The 21,731-nt window shown below is 34.9% G+C and overlaps 1 protein-coding gene across 16 annotated transcripts in view; it reads right to left on the reverse strand.

Annotated features, from left to right (window-relative positions):
- Positions 1-21,731, reverse strand: part of PHF20L1 (PHD finger protein 20 like 1) — a 72,285-nt gene that overhangs the window by 33,109 nt on the left and 17,445 nt on the right. For 8 of the 16 annotated variants that reach the window (XM_062187960.1, XM_062187961.1, XM_062187963.1 and 5 more), the window contains 8 exons: positions 18,564-18,652; positions 18,242-18,331; positions 11,859-12,072; positions 11,212-11,340; positions 7,506-7,588; positions 3,811-4,063; positions 1,594-1,782; positions 1,127-1,330 (listed from right to left, as the gene is read on the reverse strand). In XM_062187960.1, coding sequence (XP_062043944.1) covers positions 1,127-1,330; positions 1,594-1,782; positions 3,811-4,063; positions 7,506-7,588; positions 11,212-11,340; positions 11,859-12,072; positions 18,242-18,331; positions 18,564-18,652 — 1,251 coding nt within the window. The remainder of the gene's footprint in view (positions 1-1,126; positions 1,331-1,593; positions 1,783-3,810; positions 4,064-7,505; positions 7,589-11,211; positions 11,341-11,858; positions 12,073-18,241; positions 18,332-18,563; positions 18,653-21,731) is intronic. The other 8 variants (XM_062187965.1, XM_062187966.1, XM_062187975.1 and 5 more) reach the window with 5 other exon arrangements.

The raw sequence follows: 21,731 nt of genomic DNA on the forward strand, positions 1-21,731 counted from the left end.
TCAATCACTTTACTTCAATAAATGCCACCACCAGAAAGAAGTTCTGGTATTTTATGTTTCTTCATCTAAGGAGTTGATAGAGTAGGTTCAGGGAAGATGCTGGTAAATATGCCAACATACTTCTTTATGCTTTCTTCCATTTCCATTTCAGACTGAATCACTTCAGACCTCCTTCACCCTCTGACTATCAAGTTAGTAATTTACTTTCATTGGAACTATTATATGCCTTTTTTTCATCACATGGACTCTGGATCAAGCTAAAACTTCTAAATAAAAAATGCATCATATAAGGGAGATGTAAATCAATATACTATTAGATTTAAAGTATCAATCTCATAGAAGACATCCAAATATTGTCACATTATAATAAATATCACAAAATCATCCAAAAAATGTGTTTTAAGCATGACTGATTTTACTGATTAGAGTCCTCAAATAACTTCACAGTAAATTTCATTTGGGAGATTCTTCCTCCAAATATAAATTATACTTAAGATTCAGATACTCAATTTATATATTTATTTTTAAAAATATTTACATATTTAACAGGCAGAGTGAACAGAGAGACAGAGGGAAAGAGAGGGAGAGAGAGATATCACTTGGATCTGCTGATTCACTCCCATAACCTCAACGGCCAGGTGATGGGTTGGGCTGAAGCCAGGAGCCCAGAAGTCCATTTGGGTCTTCCACATGGGCGGAAGGGGCCCGAGTGTTTGTCCATCTTCTCTGCCTTCCCAGGTGCATTAGCAGGGAACTGGGCTGGAAGCAGGGCAGCCAGGATTCAAAACAGCATTCTGATGTGGGATGATATTAAGTATTTTCTGGCTTCAAAATAATTATACTTAGCTCCAATAAATATCACTTAGTGGAAATAAAGATTTAAGAAATATACAGGGAGAAGAAAGTAGATAAAAGTGACAAGGTACAAAGAATTTTCAGGGAATATGACAGTAAACTGTGCACATAGAAGAACTTTTAAAACAGAGAAACTATCTTCCATGAATGTTATATCAAAGTATATATGAAATTATACAGGAGTTAAAATCATGCAGTTAAACACCAAAATGTTCATATCTAGTAACAGCAACCTAATTATTTACAGATCATATCTTTTTTTTTTTTTTACCTGCTGCTGTTGGAGCTCCTCTTCCATCACTGACTGCTTTGGAAGGGTTTGTAAGTATTTGGGTATCTTCCTTTTCTAACTTGGGACATTCATTATGGTAAGAGGAATCTGGGGCTAGTGGTGCTGTAACTTCGGAACCACGACTTAGATCAAGAGGAAGACAAGGTCCCAATTTCTCAAGTGGCAAATGTGAAACATCAGACACTATACAAAATAGAGAACACAATACCATATTAATACAGATAAACTGGCTGAGTTAATATCAATGTGGATTCAAGTGTTACATTTAAACAGTGCCTGGCATAAAGAAGGCACTCAATGTATGCAGAATAAACTAAATGTTTATAAGTCCAAAAGATGTACGGAACAAGCAGAAATCGCTTAATATTCTAAATGCAATCTTTAATTTTTAGTTTTTTCTCTATCTTCTTTTATGTTTGGTTCTATAGGAAATCAATATACATTACCCTCTGGTACTGACGGCTCTTGTTGGTTCTGGGAACTGATGGAGAATACTTTCCCATCAGTGGCTGGAGAGGGAGAAGAAACCTTTTCTACTGAATCACCAGGCATGGGTAAGGTGGCTAAACGCTGAGATCTTCTTCTCCGCTCACTATGCTTGCAAGGTCTAGGGGGATTCACAGGCTGTGGAGGACCTAGAAAAAGATCTTCAATGTTCACGAAGCAGATACATACCAGGAGCATCTTAAAATACTTAAGGAGGTAAATGGGGAAAAGGGCTCATATTCATATCCTCTGATGTGGTTGTAAGATATCCACAAGGAATGGCATCTTCCAAAGGTAATCAAAGGCAAAAATTGTGCCCTATTCAGAGTTAATCAAAACTTCTATAATCTTAAGCCTACGAGAACTAAAAAAAGAAAAAAATAAAAATAAAAAAACATAGAACATTATTTTCAACTAGCTCCCCCAAAATATAGACTAAATTTAAATTTCAAATTACAAATTGTTGTATAAATTGACATTTTTCCTTTGGAGAAATAGTTTCTTTACAGCAAAGATAAAAGAAAAATTACATATATATATATAGATAGATATGTATTTTCTTTTTGCCACATTATAAATTTAAACACTTCAAAAAAAAGGGGGCACAGGTAACAAAAATCTTATATTATAGTTAGTGCTTTACTTACTTGCCAAAGTAAAACTAATGTAATGATTATACCATCCTCCTTCCCCCAAATGGATTTTTATAAACATATGCCTGGGCCTGATTCATTAAAAAAAATTGAACACAAACACCTTCATGTAGTTACTGTGAAAAATGATGGGGATTTGTTAGAGTATATTATTCTTGCCCTTATATATATTTTTGTTGGTTTTTTAATAAGCCATTTAAGCATTTTCTAAGGATGCAACACAAATGCTTGGAAAATTTTTTTTTGAGATATGCTCTTCCTACATGTCATAAAAAATCTTTACTTTTAAGGAAAGGCAAGATTAGATAGACCGATATATTCATATTAATTTAGAAAGAGGAAGTAAGAATGCTTGAAAGAGGTTGAAATTTGGCTATTTACGAGCAATTTTACAACAATCAAAATGAAAAGAGACATGGTGATAACTGGAAAAAAATGAATAAAATTCAACTACTATAATATTGTAGTTATAACATCGATAAAAACAATTTCAAAATAAAGTGCTTACCAATGTCATGACATTCTAGTGACTACTAATGACATTATTTCATTATAAATGCCATAAAAATGAAGCTTATGAGGAAACAATTGAGTTTTTCTCTTCTCATTCTTTCTAGTCGCTTATTTTTAAAGAATTTTAAAAACTGATGAAAGAATTTTAAATATTGTTTAGTAGAAAATATGGCAACTGAATGGAAGAGTTTAATATGCTTGATAAATGTCTTCTCCATGACAACATTTTTAATAATTCTGAAAGATGTAATATGAAATAGGAACCATGTCATATTCATTTATTAATTATATTACTGATTTGTCAAGTAGGGGGAAAACAAGGCATTATTTGACCAGTGACTTTCCGGATAACTGTTTTTCATGTATCTCTAACTTAGAATACTAAGCTAATATGAGAAACTCAGGGCCAACAGGAATTTTCTACATACATTGCTATATCCAAACCCATGTTAAAAGGCTATTTTTAAAAAGGCTAACCCTTGAAAGGTTAGTGGTACTGAAACAAGACAATCTCTTAGAAGTCTGACCAAGGAGGCACTCCTTTCATGAGTAGGATTAAATACAAGTCTGTATTACACATATCAGAATGAGTAAAATGTGCTGCACAGGTTTACCGAAAGGTGGTGACAATAAATATATCCAAAAGAACAGTGTTAGGAGTTAAGTAAAAATGTCTACGAGGGTCTTTTTCAATGTGTTTCTGTTCTGCAGGGAGGTTTTTTTGTAATGAATCAGGCCTCTCATTGTGCTTGGGTTCTACGAGTTGAGGAGCGTCAACTGCAGTGGGATCTGTGTAAGGTTTCTCACCCAGCAGCAGAGTTTCTGAACAACACATCAGTAAGCAATGTAGATGGCTTCTGCCCCTGAAATAGTTTCAAGCCTTCACTATCGTATCATCCAAAGCTAAGATTTCAAAAAGCAACTTCATAAAAAAACAATATTTACTACAATCAAACTGTTTTTAATGTATCTTATAGGATAAATAACTATTTTTTAAAAATCTGTGCTCACTAGTTTTATTTATCACTGAAGAAGAAAGCTGAGATACAAGCGTCAAATCCTCGACTTGTATTAATTCTGGGGACAGTGGTGATTTAGGGGTTTTTATACACCCAGAAGAATCTCCAGATTCATGTTTGCATTTCTTGCTGCGAGCCTTCCCTGAAGACAAAGTTGAGGATAACAGTGCAGGTTTCTGAGTGTTGGCAGAACTGCTAATGTCAGCTTCATTTTTTTTCTGACTTTGAGGTTTAGGTGAAATCGCCTGAATAAATAATAAAAAATTGATATTTTTATTTTGGTTTCTTCATTTTTGTTCTTGTTTTCTATTTTGATTGTTAAGCAACTTTAGTATCCAAAAACATTGTTAAGCAACATATAACATTTCTATTACAAATGAAAAACCAAAAAGAACCCCACAAATTATTAACTAAAAGTTGAATAGACTGTCTTTAAAGGGATGCTGTCAGCTTTCAGTCTAAATTTATTTTAAATGCATTATTTATAATAGTCTCATAAAATGCTATCTTATAAGACAAATATTTCAGTATTAAATTGATATGTATATCTTTGGAATAATTGCTAATGACATTTATAATAATCGGATTAATAAAGAGCATTTTCATGTTTTGAGTTATACATTTAATCAAGCTGAATGTGGAGGTCTAAGTAGACAGTTTCCCTTTAAAGAAAGATCTCAACAGGAAAACAATGACCAAATTAACAAAACATTATCTTTAACTCCTCTTAGTGCTGAAAGCTAGAGTTTCATAAGCATAATGCATCATGAAATCAGAGCCACCAGCAATATAGAGTTAAAAGACTAAAAAACAATACAAAACAAGCAACAACAAAAAAAAACAACCAAAGAGATAAAGTGTAAGTTAAAAACATTGGATTTAAAAACAAAATACGTCGCATTCTTAGATGAGAGTTTTTACCTTCTTCCTGAAAACTGATACTTTTAAAAAAAAATTAGAACTTTGTCAGTTCTTTCACAAAGAATACTTTTATTCATTTGGCAGTAAAATTTCCTACATATGTATAAGTATGTGTGAATGTGTCCACTGTTCAAAGACAACAGATAATAGCAACACTGGGTGAGTCTGCAGCCTACGTTGCTGGAATGCCTGCACTGTCTCATTTTCTGACATATATACTTATTGGAGAGCAAAATATGGAAGACACCTTTTTTTCCAAACCTATACTAATATCGGCCACTATAAAGTCAAGTTTCTAAGAACTATGAACAAGAAATTTGTTCCCAAGAAACCTTTTTACTTCCCTATCGTTTGTGAGGGATGAACATTGGGTCTGTTGTCTGTCATTCTCTGGACTATGAAAGACCAGTGACTGGGAACCAAATAAATCACTCTCTTCCCACTAATATACAAAGCACTCAAATTCTGGTGGGGAAAAAAGTGTACATTTGGTATTAGGTAGGGCACTTCTGAATGCTCTATAAATGGCATGTTGGACATACCACATACAGGGGTCAAGTGTCACATTCATTCAGTTGTCATTATTTCTATTGTTGAATTCACTCATTATACATGTGTATAAGTGCAGATTAGTCACTTGAAAAAGTACTCCATAAAGGCAAAGCATTGCTAAGCCTATCATAAAAGGTGTTGCCAGAAAAGTAATTAGAGCCATTACTTGTAAATAAACAATTTTATTGTTCTTCACATATGTGAAAGACATCACTACAGCATCCATTACTCTCAAGTTACAAAGTTATAAAACAAGATTTAAACTTAAATTAATATCTTGATAAGATGCTTAACTTCTAAACAAGGACAAATTAACATTTTTAAAAACTTACTGAATTATTATGCATCTAATGCAAATTTTATCCAAAAGTAAGTATAACATGACATTTCCCTAATACAATTAAATAATCTATAGTTAATAATCTGAGAATGGGGGTTCAAGACCACAAAATTTATATTTTTAAAATATATAAATAAATCCATTAGCACATGAAGTTTTAGCTACATGTCTGTTATCAATCTATGTCATAAGTGACATCTGAACTCAGGACAACAGAGGTTAATGACAATCAATACCTCTTTTAGATCTATTGTTGAAACCAACTGAGATATAATTAAGAGTTTTATAACTCGGCTTTTAAATTCTGAAACAGGGCTAACACATAGCATAAAAATCAAGAGTTTGGTTACAAAACATTTTCACACTGAAATCAACCTGAATGACAAAAAATAAAGGAACAGCATGATGTTCCTTAAAATCTAAAATAATTTACAAAGTTCTCATTAACGATTATTGGTCTCTTTGTTACAAAACTGGCAAGGACTCAAAATTTTCAATTATGCAAACAGAAACAGCCGAGTTTTTCAATTTTCCTTTTCTTCTTTTTAACCCCAATTTCAAAATATTTTCTGTACTTCTCTCTGAAATGGGTACTGTCCTTTACACTAACTGCCACATATATAAGTAATTCTCATAACCACATTTAGCTCAGCAGGATTGTGCGTAATGAGAGATTGACATTGTAATGAATTTTCCAGAAACATTTTATTACCCAAGTCCCTGATTTATCGCATTCTGAGAATACCATAGACAGTGGTGAATATACAAAATATTGTTATTATCTGAGATGTTGAATATAGTAGTACACAGTAAAAAAAAGTCATTTAAAATTTGGTTATATACTGACAATAACGGCAAAGACTTAACCGTTTGATGATCACAGAAAATCAGAAGATATGATGCATTGACATATTAATCAATTTAAAAGACCATTGATTTAATATAACATTAATGGAGGCACCAAAACAACACACTATTATCAAATCAGGCCCAAAATAACCCTGAAAAACTCAATACAATATCAATTAAATTTAGACTACTCTTTAAAACGCAAATAGAGAAGAGCAAAAGGTATTTATTTTAAAGTCTTCTTTATTAGTCTACTAATAAAGAAAATTAAAATAATACAAAAAGGATATATTAAAACTACATTAAGGCTCAGATTTTAAAACAAGAGAACCAAGGAAATCCAGTTATGGCTATTATTGTGTTCTTTTAATCTTAACAGTGCCTAAGAATTAAGCCCTTAGAGAATGTAAAAGCATGCACAGTTCGTATGTACAAATATTGTGGGAATCTGAAGGTAGCCAAGGCAAAATCTAGCAACTGCCACCTTCATTTTTAAATTCCTCTATTAGGTGGTTTAAAGACAGACCCTTAATAGTTTTTTAAATTCTTTTTTTGTAGTTATTAAAATATACATCCTAGCAAAAATGTATGGCTCATTGATCAATTCATAAAACACATAGTCTAACAATACCAATTGTTATAAAAGAAACTTCTTACAAAAGAAGCTTTATTAGATGTCAAAAAACCCTGTTTTAACTCACAAATGAGAAGTATTTGTGTAAGGGTCTTTATGTAAGCCAGTGAGAGGGGATCCGGTTGGAAGCTTATACCCTGGGATACCTGTCTCCAGGCCTTCAAATTTTAGAGACAATGGCTTTAATGCCAGTCTATTGAAAACAAATACTAATGAAGTCTGTAGTTGATCTGTACATCTCAGAGAAGGCAAAGTTAAAAATGTATCATCAAGTAATTAGCTGTCTATTCCCATATCTGATCCAAAGGTCAGTTTCAACTGCATGGATACTATAGCTCCATGATCACTCCAGTGGGAACCTTGAAAAAAATCAAATGCTACCATTTCATACCTGCTCCAGCATTGGAGCTGTTTCATTGTAGTCTTCCTTTTTTTCAGCACCATCCACCCCAACAGCTTTGGATGCCAACAAACCTTGAGAAAAATTGTACAGAAATTGCTTATTAGAAAAAAAAAAATACTGATTTTCACCCTAATTAACTTTCCAAAAATTTGAGCAGCTAAAATCTCCCACAGTTTCTAAACATAAAGTAAATATTCTCAAATATTTACTTTTCAAAACTACAAACACCCCTACTAAGTCAAGGGACTGCATCAAAACTTCAGAGTTCCTGACATAATTGTGTGGGTTTTAAATATTATTCCTAATGATATCCTTTAACACATACACACGTTTATTTTGTAAAAATGTAAAATTCTATGGCTTAACGCCCAGAATAAGATTGTTTAGAATGCCAATACTTATAATGTGGGCTTTGCTTATACAAGAGAAATAAAATACAGAATATTCAAGACAGGTTAAATCCTTGCAACACACAGAATATAAAACAAGATTGTTTGTTGCATTATCCTTAGCTTAAAATATCCTCGCTACTTTTAATTTCAGGTGGGTACCTTCACTCAAGCCTTCTTTGTTTACTGCTACACCTAGCTGCATCTTATCTACTTACAAAAGTTCCAAAAACATTGGCAGATCTATTTAATGTTAAGGAGGAAAAGTATGGATCCTTTTTAGAACATTTGAACTTAACACTATAATTTCATTCCACAAATGATGAAAAAAAAAATTGAAAGTGCCAGTCTTCCCCAACGAATGTCAATTCTCAAAGTTAGAAGACAGAATATTTTCTCTGGAATAAACATAATTAATTTCAAAAAAAACATTAAACTCTGCTTCAATTAATAAATAAAAGGCATTTACTTGGTATAAACTATTTGCTAAGCCAGTCAGGAACCTTCAATGAGGCCAGGGCTATAACCCTTGTACTTTTTATGGCCACCTTGCTCATAAAAGGCCACCAAAAATCATTTATGTGTCATTTCAAAGTTGGCCAAGAAAACCAAAGGAAGCATACTTAGCAACTAATAACATAGTAAAGCAGTAATAGCAAATTTATTACTGAAGCTGTTCACAACATAACTAACAGGAAAAAGAAAGTGCCCCCAAACACCCCATGAGGAAGGCAATATGGCTTGACTTTACCCCAGAGCTGGGTAGGGATCTATGTAGGAATTCACACATTAAAATTATATTCTGAAAGTAATACTAGAGCCAAATGTTGATTTCAACAAAAGGTTTCTTGGAAAGCTGAATATATAACATTGAGATTATAACTTAAAATAGGTAAGACTAAGAGTAAAACAATGGTTTTGATAAACCAATTTTATGTATTAAACTCTAAGGCTCTCTGCATAATGGGAAGAACCTGGAAGAATATATACACAGGAGACTTCAAACAGCTCATCAAACGTCTGCATTATCTTGAATTTCATCTTTCTATAAACTTTTTGAAGTCCTCTCATATATACTGTGCAACTACATTTTCATTGTCTTACCTATTTGGAAGTTTTGAAAAAAGCCATCTTGTATTATTCTCTATACATAAACCAGGTTTAGAACAGTTCTAGGGGTATGTGTTTGGGGCAGGGAACAGGAAAAGTGAATATATGAATTAAACTTAACCATAGCTCATCTATTTATTTTCAGCTAAAACTATTCAAAACATAAAATACAATGGAGTAGAGAGGACTACATGAGGGTAAGCTGCCATAATCCTAGCCCGTCACTTGGAAGCAAAGGGCCCAAAAGAAACATATAGCTGATCTCAATTAAGTTAAAAGATGCCATAATTCTAGAGTAAAACAGCTATTTCATATTCAATGCCATTTCTTTTTATGAACTACATATGAAATTTATTGTACAGAGGCAAGCCTGAGTTTCAACCACTTAAGACAATATTAAAATATCTATTGTCTTTTGCACGATACAGTTTCAAGCAGAAATTAGAAGTAGATGGAGAGAAATGTGCCATTAAAAGAATTTACTCCTGAGTATATAAAGGGAAAAAGATCACCATGGTTTGTTTCATAAAGTCTTATGTTTTGATGCTTCTGCCAAATGACATTTGAGATTCCCAAGGGAAAGTGAAGAGAAGGTCCCTTCAGAAAAGGCACAGGGTGTCACTGAACAACCAGGACCGTAACTCCAGGCACATGGGAAAAGGGTTCTTCCCTCCATTTCTGTCTTCTCAAGGCCTCACAGAGATAATGATCAACGTGGCATCAACTGTTTTCTTTTTTACTTCTTTAAACGCTGAGTCTGAATCTCCTGGTAAGGCACGCAAGAACAGACATATTTCAGAGTACACTAACTGAAACTGAAAGCGGGTCATCCGGACTGAAGGTAAAAAAATAAACACAATGCTGGTCAGCTGGCAGTCCTGCCGTGTCATTGCCACCTCTGTCTTCCTTGAACTTGACTCCTCCAACAGTGCAGTCCAATCTCTGCATCCACTCAGTTACAAGCACTGTTCCACTTCTGCTCAGCGGACTGCACTGGGTTCCACGTTTTAAGGCAAAACTAAAGTCTCAAGACGCTGTCAGGAGAACCACTTAGAGAAAATTTTGGTTTTCCTCAAGGCTTACAGTTTCTGAAGAAAAGGTGTAATGGATGAATTGACTTGAAATCTTTCCTGTCCTGGGACCAAATGCATTCTTTATCATAGAAGGGTATAAAAATAATATAAATGAATGTAAAGAACCTATTTTCATCTGTTGAAATCACTTGTAATCACTTGGATGAACACTCACTCCAGAAGCAACTCTCAAGAGATTCCCTATCTTCAGAAAATGGTCAAAATGTATATTTTATGTTTATTCCTACATCTTGCCAATGAAAACACACTTCTTCAAGTTAGCTGAATGAATGCCAACAGAGTTTATACAGCTTTATTAGGCCAGAAGCACTAAAAACCATTTTGTCCTTAAAATAAGAACATTTAGCTGAATCATTAAAGTAATTAAACTACCCTTTTAAAACATACTCAGAAAAATAAAATACTTGTACATTCATAATTGCTTTTAAAGACAACGATATTGAAGGTGAAACAGTCTTGAAAGTGACAGAGCCTCATGATTGGCGCCATTCTAATACTTCAATTTTTCCCTCTATGAACAGTAACCAAGTTAGAATTGTCAGTGTTTCCCATATTCTAGCACTGCTACTTCCTAAACCACAAGAAACATATGGAAATAAGCCCAAATTCCAGACATCAATCTGAAAGAAATTTTTTTAAAAAGAAAAGAAAAGAAAGCAAAGAACTTAAAGAAGTACTTTTACATTAGGAATTAACAGATTCAGAAACTGAATTTCATTTGGATTTTCATCTTTCCAACCATATGTTGTTCTATTCCTAAATGTAGAATGTTTGCATAAAGATATTTAGAACCTCAGAAAAAGTAGATAATGTATTTCTTATAGAAACTACTCCTACCAGCAAGGTGATTTCAAAACTTTCTAAGTTTGTAGCATTATCAATCCTCACAACATCCCTGTGAGGTAGGTAGAAGATATGTGCTATTTTTCACATTTTACAATAGAAAAGCCGACAACGTTAAGACACTGACCTTGAAGAACTGAAAAAGCTTTCTTATTAACCAGTTCATTTTTACACCAAAGGTGCATTCTACTTTATTAAAAATAAACTACTCTAAAATCAAACCCTCCATTCCCCCCAAAAAGAATCATTGTAGTTTACCAGTAATCTTGTTAAGTCGAGCTCTCTTTGCCTGAAATGAGTTGCCTTGATTATTTTTCCTCTTGTTTGATAATGTGCTCTCTGGCTGTGGAAAGACCATCTTTGGAATGTTCTCTACATGAAGTCCTACTTTTAACAGAACACATATATGAGAGTTCAGTAGAATCCAAAATTAAAACATAAGATTTCTTATTTAAAAAATTACCAAAATGGTCAAAATGCTTTGCATATTAACTTTTTAAATCTAGTATCTGATGAGAATTTCAGAAAACATAAATCACTCTATACTGAGATTTACATGTATAATAAATGACTAAGTACTTTTCTTTAAAAAAGAAAATTAGGAAAAAAGAACATTGCTTTTTCCATATTACACATTGAATATATAAAGAAATATATAAAAAGATAAACAAAAAACAAAAAAACAAAATCTTCCTACCAACAATATTGAGGGCACCCAATATCAGGTACGCATTTTATATCATTAATGTTCAAATCTATCTGAAGCCTGTCAACCTGTCATACTACGGGAAGAAAAAAACTCATCATTTAACTACACAGTCAATGTTACAGGTTTAAGGGACTCATTAACTCACTACCTGAGTTTACCAGTGTCATAAGGAAGGAACATAAGAGCGTGTCTGTACCAAATGTCTCACTAGATGCAGGCAAGTCTTCCTTCTTCTCCACTTCTGGCGTGGCTATGCAAGGTGAAGTCTCCTCTTTCTTCGAGGGTACTTTAAACCATTTCCTCTCATCTTTCTCTTTATCTTTATTGCTGTTGGCGCTGGTTCGAGGTTTACCCCCTGTTTTATTCTTGGCTGCAGCTGCAGCAGCTGCTTTGACTAAAGCTATCCAGTCCTCCAAAGAAAAAACACAAAACATGTGAAGTATTAAAAACCGATCGAAATGTACTATGAGTAAATAAAAATAAATATCACACTTTCAAAGCTACTTTCCCATAAACACATAAAATCAAATTAACTACATTTACACAGTAGGTCATCAACAGAGTATCTAATTTAACAATGCAATTGGTTAGTTGGACTGCACAACCTTCCACAAAATCAGAAAATATTCAGTAATGAGTATTTCTCTGAAATATTTTTACAGGAACAACATCCAAAGTAACAGAGGAAGCCTATAGCAAATATGGATTATTACATGACCTCAGTCCTTTTTAGGACGTAAATGCTGTAATGTGTTTGTTTTCCATTGCACAATGGACCATAAAAGAGAAAAGTGCTCATGTTGCATTTCCATAAAGATGAAAAGAAATATATCCCCAATGGAAAAATAACTATTCCTTATAACAATGTACTATCCAAATTATAACAGACTTCATAGAACTCAGGATATGCATTTATTATTTTCTAAAGCTAAAGTCTGGATACCAATTTATCAAAATTGCTTAATACTACTGAAGGAAAAAAAAATGGCTACATGACTTGACTACAGTAAAGCTTACAATTGGTCTCCAACTAATTCCTCTATCTCTACAACTTCCTAGGTCAGTATTAGTTACTATATTTTTGAGGTATGAATATTTATTTTCCTGGTGTCAATTATTTAGTCTATCGCTAAGTAAATTTTACTAGTGTACCTCTCACTACAAATGCTTACTGCAAAAAACATGCAAAAGTGTAAAGAAGTGCAAAGTTGTGGTAACATGCTAATTAACACAATTAGAAAGATATTTTTATTTTTATTTTTATTTTTTTTTTTTTTGACAGGCAGAGTGGACAGTGAGAGAGAGAGAGACAGAGAGAAAGGTCTTCCTTTGCCGTTGGTTCACCCTCCAATGGCCGCCGCGGTAGCGCGCTGCGGCCGGCGCACCACGCTGTTCCGATGGCAGGAGCCAGGTGCTTCTCCTGGTCTCCCATGGGGTGCAGAGCCCAAACACTTGGGCCATCCTCCACTGCACTCCCTGGCCACAGCAGAGAGCTGGCCTGGAAGAGGGGCAACCGGGACAGGATCGGTGCCCCGACCGGGACTAGAACCCGGTGTGCCGGCGCCGCAAGGCGGAGGATTAGCCTGTTGAGCCACGGCGCCGGCCTAGAAAGATATTTTTAAAACAAACATTGTAATATCCCCAGAGTTAATCTACAAGAAGCACCAAGTTCTGTCAAACAGACCAGTCACCAAAATGTATGCTATACTCCTAGTGAGAAATGTTTGATTCAGTCATCCAAAATGTATAAAATGTTACACTCCTAGTGCTAGCAACTAAAAATAATTTCAAAACCTCAAATGAATGCAATCCATGAGTTACATTAACAGATAGAAGTACTAGAGGTTAACAAAATTAAGTAATAGGCAATGTAGGTTGTTGGCTATCCATTTTGAAAATATAGAAAGACAAGAAGCCATTAACAAAACAAACAAGCAAAACCTATGCATCTCCCATGACTAAGACGAACTGAAAACATCACGGGACTGCACCTAGCATACTCATTCACCATTTTTTAAATGGAGCAGTCTGCTAAGTATGCAAAGAAACATACCAAGTACTTAAGAAACAACATTGGTAAGAGACTGGTCCTGCTCATAAGGAATTTGTAAGCAAATAAAATTAACTGTAGGACACTGTGACAAGAGATATACTAGAGGAATAAACAAAAGACTATGAGAGAACAGAAATGATCAATTTTTACTACTTTGACTGATTTTTGAAGAGACTGGTGAAGGTGCCACAGAAAATAATAGATGAGTGGATCACTAAAGGCAGGCAAGAATCTGCCAGGGAAGAGGCTGGCAGAAAAGGAGGAAACGGGTACTCCAGGCAGAAAGAAACATGCTACACAGAAGCATTGAAGCCAGAGAAATCAGCACTGGGAAAGAGTGACGGAAGCCCAAGAAGCAGCGCATGGCACCTATGTTTGCGGGCTTCTTCATTCTAAAAGCCAGAGTATTTAATTCTGGGTTCCACATGGGGAAATGTTTAACTTGTGAGAGAAACACCAAAAAATGTCAAGTGATGTCCATTCCAAGTTGTTTTATGGCTCCAACAGAAAACTAGAAGAGAACCATATTCTACTTTTTATGTCATTTAAAAAATGCCCCTTGGTGATGCAATTTTTGTCACAACAAAACTGCAGCATCATGTGCTCTTGCATTTTTAGGTAGGAAACCTTCACTGTAAATAATTGAAATGTGGTCTTTTCTAGAAGTACAGTTCATAACGATACATTTCCAATTTCTGGGTAGACAACAGAAGAGAGTAGTGCACTGAGAGCACTGTGTTTGAAGTAGAAAAATCTGCATTCAAAGAGCCTGTAAGAGTGAAGTGAAACTTTAAGTCACTCAGTTCTCTAAGTTTCGAATTGCCTCAACTACGAAATGGAAATATGAGTCATACCTATGTCAGAGGATTTGGTGTAAGAATCCAGTAAAACACATGCAAAAAATGTTCGGGAAACAGGAAAGGATCTTAGGACACAATGGTTAACACTAGTGAGTTACAACATTAATTTTGTATTAGCACACCTTCAAGAAGAAAAAAGAAAGTGCTCTCAGTACACTATATTTTGTCTTCAGAGAACCTGGCAATGTATACTTATGAACCATAATTCTTGAAAAGAATAGGAGACAAAACAAAAACTTCCCTTTGTTACATACCTCCAAATTAAAACTATAATGGTTCAATCTCTCAGAGTAGAGTATCAGAATTAACTGTAAGAAGAAAGACACCAGATGGAGGAATCAATCCTCATACTGTAAATTAGGCCAGTTTCACAGTTATTTATGTATCAACACAGCCATTCTGCTCAAAACTATGTAAAAGAAGGGGAAAAGGAAAGGAAGGAGAGAGGGAAATTACATTTTTGGGCAGTTCACATGTCTATCATACCTTCTATCTCAGTGAGAAAGTCTAGAGGTAAAGACAACAGTCCATTAAAAGCTCTTAAAGGATCCCAAGGTAACCTCTGAACATAGGAATTATTAACTAATTAATTCAAATAAAGAAACAATAATTTGCATATTTTAAATTGTTATGTCACATTTTGTACAGGACCTATAGAAAGTTTAGAAAACTGAATTTATTTAATATAGTATTCTTTGCCAGTTTAACAAAAGAAATTTTATTGCACATATTTATAAATGAATTCCAAAGGTACTCAAAATCTAGGAGATAATCAGAAAGGATTCTTTGTGCTCTGCCTAAACAATAGTTGTTTTAGCATACTGTCAAGGTAAAATCAAGTCAAAAACTTGCAGGGAGAGAAAAAAAGCCCACAAATGGGAATAGTTTCTAAAAACAATTTCATCAATATTTTAATGTATGTAAAAATTGTGAATGAAAAATTAGAAACTAAATATTGAATACTCAAATAACTCTTTTAGTAGTTTTACAGTTTGCATTGATTTTTAAAAATTAAGTTATTTATTTGTAGAGACAAGGAGAGAGAAACAGAGATCTCCCATCCACTAGTTCCTTCCTCAGATGCCCACAATGACTAAGACAGGGTTGTGCCAAAGCTAGGAGCTTGGAATTCAATCCAGGTCTCCTACTTGTGGAGCAGGAACCCAAATATGTGAGCTGTCATCGTTGCCTCCCAAGGCCGGCACTAGCGGGAGCTGGAATCAGGAGATGGAACCAGACATCAAACCCAGGCACTCCAATACTGGATACAGGAACAGTAACTGGCATTTTAACTACTAGGCTAAATAAATGACCACCCCAGGACCCACTTTAATGTTAACATGGTGTGGATAAACAGGAGGGGTCTTCATATCGTTCATGGAAAATAAGTAAAAACCTATCCATGGATTTCAAAATACTTTTAATAAAATAATCAAATACTAACTTGTTATAACACTTCTGAACAGGACCTAGGTTTGAGACCAATTCATTTAAAAAGAACCCCCATCAGAGCAATAGGAATTTTGCTAAAACTGAAGCCAGAACAAACATTAAATTGTGAAGCTTGGGAAGAAAAGTGTTGAAATCATAGATGCTTTATGAAAAGTTGATGAGAACAATGCAGCTTACAGACAACTCCTTTTAAGCAGTGACAAGACAATGCCAAAGATGGAGTCTACAACTACAGACCACCCACATCAATTTGCCAGGAAAAGTATCTTGTTTGTGCCCTAATTCAACAAGTCTGAAGAGTAAAAGCAGAAATAGCCAATACCATAGACAGCTCAACTACTTCAGCTTACACAATGCTGTCTGAAAAATTAAGTACAGCAAACTTTTTACTCAAGGGGTGCCAAAACTGGCACCCACATCAGCTGGAGACAAGAGTAGGGCTTTCGATGGAGATTTTAAACAGGTGAGATCAAGATCCTGATGTACTTGTTCAAAGAACTGTAACAGGAGATGAACATGGCTTTACCAGTATGATCCTGAAAACAAAGCACAATCAAAGCAATGGTTACCAAGATATGGAAGTGTCCGGTTAAAGGAAAAGCAGACATGTCAAGACCAAAGGTCGTGGCAACAGCTTTTTTGTTATGTTCTGTTTTGGATGCTCAAGGCATTTTGCTTACTAATTTTTCTGGAGACCAAAAGGATAATACCATCTGCTGATTAGGAGAGTGTTCTGAGAAAGTTAGCTAAAGCTGTAGTAGAAAACAAGCCTGGGAAAGCATTACAAGAGCCCTTCTTCACCACAACAATGCTGCTTCTCATTCTGCTCATCACACTAGGGCAAGTTTTAAGCATCTCGATGGAAAATCATCAAGCATTCACCTTGCAGTCCTGATTTGGCTTCTTCTGACTTATTTTCACTTTCAAAACTCAAAAAAATCTTTAAAGAGCATCCATTCTTCTTCAGTTAATTATGTTAAAAAAGACTTCATTGACATGGTTAAATTCCCAGGTCCCTCAGTTCTTTACAGATAGGCTAAATGGCTAGTATCTTTTCCTATTAAAGTGTCTTGAACTTGATGAAGGTTATGTTGAGAAATACAGTTTACATATTTTTAACTTTTAATTCCATTTTTCCATGACACTTTTGAAGTCCCTTCATACTTGTTAAGAATAAACATTCAAAACATGCAATAAATTTAAATTTTACTACCTATAATTTTACAACAAAGCAAACTGGTTCAGTGCCCCAACTGGGTGGGGGGGACTTAAGGCAATAATATTGGTGCCATTTCAGAAACAGCTGAGTAACCAAGCCAAGTCAGAAACAGAAAAATAGTAATTTTTAATCCCCCACAAGATTTTTCTTTGATGAAACTTAAGTGTATTCCCAACATTTCAATCAACATTTCAATTTTTCTATACAGTAATCAAGAAATCACACCACTGAATGCTTAAAAGAACATTTTATTTATACATACATGTAGAAAGACAGAAGCACTTTCATTACTAAAAGCATTTTCATCTTACATTGCATCTCCATATGAACTGAGCAAAAACTGATGGCTAATCATTTTATAATTAAATTTTGAAAACCAAGTATTTAAAACACTTCTTAGAGATTTCTTCAGGCATAATTTTTTTTAACGTATTGATATACATTTCTAGACTATTAAATATTTGCAACTGACTGTAGCTGACCAAGTGATTTTAAAATGTTTCAGAATGACATTTTTCATTGCATGTTATGGAACAAATATGTAGTATATTTCCCTATAAATTATTTTTAAGATCTTAAAATAATTGTAGGTCCAGGTGCTGAAAATCCCAAATAACAGCAGAACATACAATAAAATATTTAAAATTGCTAATGGCACCTTTTCTTTCCTGCATTTCAGAAAACAGAATCAACAAATGGAATCATGGTTTTTAAGTCCATCCCAGTTTCTCCTTCAAATGCTTACCGTTTATTCTCGCTCTGAGCAGTGACAAAGCACATAACACACTGCTTCCAGCACAGGACTCCGAGAGCCCTACCTGAAACAGCCTACAGAGTACAAGGTAAGCGCCTTTTAAAGGAAGATGAATAATGACTTGTAGAAGGAAAGAAGAAAAGAAACTTGATGTAGAATTTTAATTAAAAAAATTAACCTTGTAAATGGTACTATATATCAGAAAAACAAAACAAAACAAAACTGAAAACAAGGCACTTACCTCACTTCCCATAGACTGGTTACACGATCCAGCTGGGTCGATAGGACAACACCAGCTTAGTGGATGCTGGGATTTCACCTGGAACAGAAACTAGTGACCTATAACTTTAGCAGGTCTAAAACCAGAGAAGCAATTATCAAGTGTATTTTACTTCACATCCTAAGCTTCTTTTTCTTGCTGCTATTTGGGGCTATCAGCACATAATCCTACAATTAGTTCACTTAAAAAACAACATATATAAAGTATTTTTTTGGATTTTTTTTTCCAGTCACCATTCAAGAAGATATCCCTGTGGGTTAACTAAGGTGCTGAACACTCTTACCTGCCCTTTAGCATCCTCGGGCATGGCTTTAATGTGCATTCTTTTTAAACAACGAATTACTCCATCATAAAACTGAACTGTGAATGTTCCTGAAACAGGAGCAAGTCAGAAGCATTAGAAAATGTAATTCAACCTTATAGCAACACTTAGAATCTATCAAATAGTGACCCAATATAAATAAATGTTCTGTGATCACAATACTGGATACATATAGCTCTTTTAAGAGCACCATCAAGTTTTTTAAGTTTACTTTCTCTTTCCCTCTTAAAACAACTAATATTTCCCTCATAAAGTGCACAAATTAAGTCTTGATAAGTTAATTGCATGTACATCTGATTTCTACTGATTTTGAAATTTAATACATAATAACCTAAGTATGTTTCAATGTCTGATAAAAATAATTATTTATTAAAATATAACATTTCCATAGGACTTATTATTCTCTTTGAAAGCTTCTTTCAAAATAAATAACACAGAAAAAAATCTGATACATGGGAAAGATCATTTTCCCAGGAAAGAAATATTCTTTTGGAATCAGCAGAGAACTGGCAAATAAGAACTACAGATTCCCAGACTTTTAAACTAGAAAACAATTTAAAACTCATTTAGACAAACTTCTTCAAGTGTGCATCAGGACACGGAAGTGCAGGGTGAGTGCTGCGGCCAAGCAGCAGCACAGCCACCACTCACACCTGATCTCATCAGCCACCTGCCTTTCCTTCAAACTCGCCCACTTGGGACTCAACATTTGTTTGCATGTCCACTATGAAACATATTCACTTTTGATTATAACCTCATGCTCTGAAGTCAAAATACAAAAATTACATAGGTGTTATATTCAAAGAAGCGCAAATATTTCTCTATCCCCGAGATGAATGTTTTTTCACCACTTCCCAAGTGAGGGCAGAGTGCCAAAAAACAGATTACTTGGCCTTTACAAAAGAAATATAAACAAGACATGTAATCAGTGTTATTAATGACACTAAAATTGGCACCAAAGCCAATGTACAAAAAGATTTTTCTTTTTAGCAATTTGAGTATCATTTGATTTTGTAACTTTCTGTAATTAGTCTAATGCTAAATATCAAAGATAATGAAGATTTAGACCCAAGTTACAAGAAAAAAAATGATCAGCAAGGTGAATACCAAGGGAGTAAACAAACACACGGGGAAAATTCTGCAACTGCCAATCCCTATGTATGGCTTGCTCCACCATCACTCCTGTCTGACCTCTTCAACAGGGCATTCTGGGGAGCCAGGCTGCTCCCTAGGCCCTCTGGACACTGAGCCCTCCCTGCCCTTGCTCATACTGCTCCTATTTTATCTGCGGGGATGCCTTCTCCCTTTCCCATGTCTGCCTAACTACAACCCACTCAAAGACCTTCCTGAATCGAAAACTTCCCTGACCATTCCAATCCACACTGACTACCCCTTCTCTTCGTTTCTTTAAGTTGTATTACAAACACCTAAATGTTCACATTTGTTCTTTTTGTTTTACTTTTACACTGAATCAAGGGTTTACTTTGCTTTTTTTTTGATTCCTTCTTTTGAGGGGAGAGGAAGCAGGCTCATCCATCACATGGGACATATAGAAATCACAAAAGCAATACACCTCTAGTGGAGTTTTTTTGAAAAAGAAATAATATCTGCCAATATTTTGCTAAGAGCTCACTGAAAACCTCTCCTGAAATGGCAAGGATGATGACCAGTATCACTACTCTTCCTCTAATGAAGGTGATTTTCTGTGGACAAAAAGGATGGGTTGGTGCATGAGGGTGGCTTTCTTTCCAAGTTTGTGTGTGCACATGCGCAAATGTGTATGTAGGCGCTTTCATAAGCCCACACCCACAGAACTCGAGGCATGCAAGAGAGGTCCGCAAAGCTCTCTACACTTACAACTTTTCTTAATTAAAGTAGAAAGCATTGTTTAATTTTGTTTTGTTTCATTTTTGGTAGATCCTATTAGCCAATCTAACAGATTCACTCCTGCTTTCTTCCACAAGTTGTTACAGAGGCTGCTTACTCCATGCAAGGCTCTGGACTACACACTGGGGAGCCAATGTGAGTAAGACTCAGGAATGCGAGCTCCATCAATACAGCTCTGCAGAGGCAGAAGGGAGGGTGAGACACAGGGCATGCTAGAAAGGAGACACAACCTTCATACTTATTGACTAAGATGTCTCCCATCTCTGGAGTAGGGTAACTAGTGGTAATTGGATCCTAGCCATATTCATGATTTCAATTCATTAAAATAACAAATTGGATTAAGGTCTTTGTAAAGTTATAACATGATTTCTAATTAGACTATGATTTAATTTTTCAGATCTAACATTCTTAGTATCTCTTTTTTTATTTACTTACTTGAAAGAGAGACAGAGAGAGAGAGAGAGAGAGAGAGAGAGAGAAAGGGAAATCTTTCTGACCAGGAGAGAGAGAGAGAGAAAGGGAAATCTTTCTGACCAGGCCAAAGCCAGGAGACTGAACTCCATTCAGTTCTCCCAAGTACTTGGGCCATTATCCACTGCCTTCTCAGGCACATTGGCAGGAAGCTGGATCAGAAACAGAGGCAGCAGGATTTGAACTGGGATGCAGGTGTCCCAAGTAGCACTTAATCTGCTACCAACTCAACGTCTGTGCCCAAGATAGCCCTTTTTAAATGCCTTCCTCGTCTAACTTCTCTTACCTTCTATCTTCTCTCAAGTTTATTATTAGTTTAGTTCTCAGCTTAAATCTCTTCCATGACTCCCATAACCTCCAAATAAAGATCAAAATCTTTAACAATATTACAAGACATTTCATATGTCAATCCTTGCCTCCCCTCCAATCTCAACTCCCAAAACTGTATCCTTCACTCCCAACAACTTGCGTTCCTTAAAAATGACATATCTCTCACTTCTATTCTTTTCCATACCTCACTTATCTTCTGCCAGAAAAGCCTTTTTATTCCTTCATGATCCTGCTAACATTTTGTCTTCCAACACACAGTTTGAAACAAATGTCCCCTACTTAGACTAAACAGCCTTCTTGCCAAGAAGCTGTCCCTTAGTAAAAACAGTAAGTGGTCAAGTTTAAAAAATCATTTTAATAGAAACTAATACATTACCGACTTGAAAAATACTTTTGCGAACATCTCATAACTGTTTTAAATGAGGTTTTTAACTGAGAAAT

This window comes from Lepus europaeus, chromosome 4 (genome assembly GCF_033115175.1).
Source record: "Lepus europaeus isolate LE1 chromosome 4, mLepTim1.pri, whole genome shotgun sequence".
Classification (NCBI taxonomy): Eukaryota; Metazoa; Chordata; class Mammalia; order Lagomorpha; family Leporidae; genus Lepus; species Lepus europaeus.